At 38.3% G+C, this 2,859-nt stretch overlaps 1 protein-coding gene across 1 annotated transcript; it reads right to left on the bottom strand.

The window, feature by feature from the left end:
• Positions 1 to 264: 264 nt before the first annotated feature.
• On the bottom strand, positions 265 to 1,575 carry LOC114738153 (probable disease resistance protein At1g59620). The gene is made up of 5 exons (XM_028926175.1): positions 1,266 to 1,575; positions 1,019 to 1,147; positions 843 to 929; positions 470 to 505; positions 265 to 386 (listed from the first exon to the last, which is right to left on the bottom strand). The coding sequence occupies exons 1-5, from the start codon at positions 1,573 to 1,575 to the stop codon at positions 265 to 267; spliced, it is 684 nt and encodes a 227-aa protein (XP_028782008.1).
• Between the last annotated feature and the right edge of the window lie 1,284 nt (positions 1,576 to 2,859).

Raw genomic sequence — 2,859 nt, 5'->3', positions numbered from 1 at the left:
CTAGACTACTTATTTTAATGGCATCCTTCAGGTTTGAAATTTCTCCTAATTCTCCTATCATCACCTCTTGGTCTGTGCCAACAATGAAGTCACTCAAAACTCGCAAATCTTTTAATTTTCTCAGTCCCCTTCGCATCTATTTCAAAGGAGTGCGTCTAATATCAAGGCGCTGCAAGTTTACAAGATCTTGCATATCACATGGCAGCACCTCAAGATAATAACAACCACAAACCTTCAACGTTTGTAGATTGCCTAATTTGCACATTAATGAATCAGGTAATCTTTCAATGCCTGGCTGAAGACAAGTCCAAATAGCACAGGTTTAAAAGATCTTGCATATTGCCTGCCAACGGCTTCAAATTGTGACATTGGTCCAGCATCAATGTCTGTAGATTGCACAACTTACACAATGAATCAGGCAAACTTACAATCTTTGTGAAATCCAGATATTGCAATTGTGTACACTCACCAATTGAATCAGGCACTATCTCTAAAGATGAAAGACCTGAAAGCGATAACGTTTGCAAGTACTAGAGCTTAAATAATGGAACATAAGGAGCATTTCCAAAAGACCGAGGGAGAGAAGCATCTGAATCCTATAAATGTTCTCAAGGTTTTTGCTTTTTTGAAAAAGTCAACATCTAACGATGGACAATTACAAGACAGATGGCGTTTCTTACTGCCAATTCTGTCTCCATCCTTCTCTATCTGAAGTGCAAGTCTCCTGCTGCACGAGTTGCTAACTCATGAGTGAGATCATGCGTAACAAAGTATTCATCATTTTCATGTGAGGGTTGAAAGAATGATATTGAAGTTAAATCATTAAAATACTCATAACCAACTTCTTATAAACTCATATTTCTCTTCGGCTGCAGAAAACCTTCTCCCTTCCACATCAGAATCAAGAACTCCTTGCAAAACTGATAATCCTTTGGAAATGAAGAACAATAAACAAAGCAGAGTTTTAAATATGGAGGAAGATAATAATAACCAACTCTAAAAGCTGGAATGATCTCACTATCAAAATCCCATATGTTGTCTTTTAATATAGAATTCCGGCGTTCAATATCAGGCACTGATTGGAAAAGTCCTAAGAGTACTTTTGCAGCTAAAGGCAATCCTTTGCACTTGCTAGCAACATCTCTGCCTGGTAAAAATTGAAAAGCAATATTCATCGGCCATTAGATCTCCGCGATAAAATGATGGGATAGTTTGAACCATTGAAGCAACACGCTCTTGGCGAGTTGTAACAAGGATTTTACAACCTTTCACTCCATTATCAAGCAAATTCTTTAAAGTATCCCGGTCAGTATATTTGATATTCCAGACACCATCTAGAACAACGAAAAACCTTTTTCTTGCTAAATTTTCCACCAAACGAAGTTGAAGAATATTAAGATCCTGTGCCTTATCACAGACAGAAACAGGATTGCTTTGGCTCAGTATAGTCTGTAATATCTTCAAAAGATTAAAGTTTTCAAAAACACAGGCCCATGCTTTGCAATCAAATTTTTTATTCTCATCACCTTCATTGTAAACTAGTTGGAATAAGGTGGTTTTCCCAATCCCACCCATGCCCACAATAGGGATAACTGACAATTCATAGGCAAAAAGAAGCTTGATTATATCATCCTTTTCTCTTTTCCTTCCACAAACATCTGGGACTTTCGCCCAAGTTGTTACTTGAGACCTCTATGACAGAGTCTCTGTTTCACTACTCTTCGTTAAACCAAGAACATCTTTCAAACCCAAAAGGCATTCAATTCTATCAATTGCATGAGCAAAGAGGGAATCGCACACCTGATTCTGAGAAGCATCTCCGGCGAGGTCGTCTAAACTGTAAACAGCATCGCTAAGTTCATCATACCAATCCTTTACTTTAGGATCAGTGAATCGTTTAAACTTTGCAGCCTTGAGCACAGCAGTGGCAGCAATCAAGCATGACTTCAAACGACGAATTAATGTCTTGTCCGGCTCCTCTCCACAAAAGAAGTTGAGCAAGTCAGGTCACGAAGGTGTTAATCTTTCCAAAAGAACATTACAGGCAGCAGAGAGAAGAGCTCCGCCAACAAGAGTAGCCCTGATCTCTTTGAGAATGAGTCACGCGGAGAGTAGTGAAATGCTCCAAAACTCGCAGAGTAGGGTTATGAAAAACAGAACAAGTGTGCTTAATTTAAATGATTTGAAGGAGGGGAAGATGATGCAGCAGATGACTTTCAGTTATTAACATAAAACATTTTAGGAAAAGTGTAATGGGAAAATTAATTTGCTAGTTCTTACAGTTTCATCAAATTTTCAATCAGTTCATCGAATTTTGGAACTGCCAGAACTCATTGACATCGCAGAATTCGCCACAGTCAGAACTCAGACCTTCCAACCCAACCGACTTCACAAAGTCTTCTTGAAGAGCCTCTGATTACCGAGTTCTTTGCGTTCAATGCCTATAAGCAATTGATGAAGCTGGTCCAGGATATCAGAGATGCTCCAACATCCTAGCCTTCTATTTTCTTCATTCATTTTGGCCAATTTAACGCTCAAAAGACAAAAGCTAATGATCCACGCCTTTGCGCTTTTCCTTCTTTATTTGCAACCAGCTTCATTAACATAAACCCACACTAGCTTGCTTCATCCCAAAACCGTTTCTTACTCCTTAATGACTCCAAATCCCCCAAAAAAAAAAAATGCTGCCTCTGCATTTGAGTTATATATATATATAAATGATCTTTGGAGACTCTCAATAGTTTGTTCCTCGAACTCTAGTTTTTATATATCCCAGGATGGGGGTTGTATATTTATTATACACACACATGCTTCTTGGCTCTCACTCACTCATGAATATATGATAAAATTTTAATGGAA

This window comes from Neltuma alba, unplaced genomic scaffold (assembly GCF_004799145.2).
Source record: "Neltuma alba isolate B1F8T4 unplaced genomic scaffold, ASM479914v2 tig00013547_pilon, whole genome shotgun sequence".
In the NCBI taxonomy this organism is placed as follows: domain Eukaryota; kingdom Viridiplantae; phylum Streptophyta; class Magnoliopsida; order Fabales; family Fabaceae; genus Neltuma; species Neltuma alba.
This window is presented reverse-complemented; position numbering and strand designations above follow the sequence as displayed.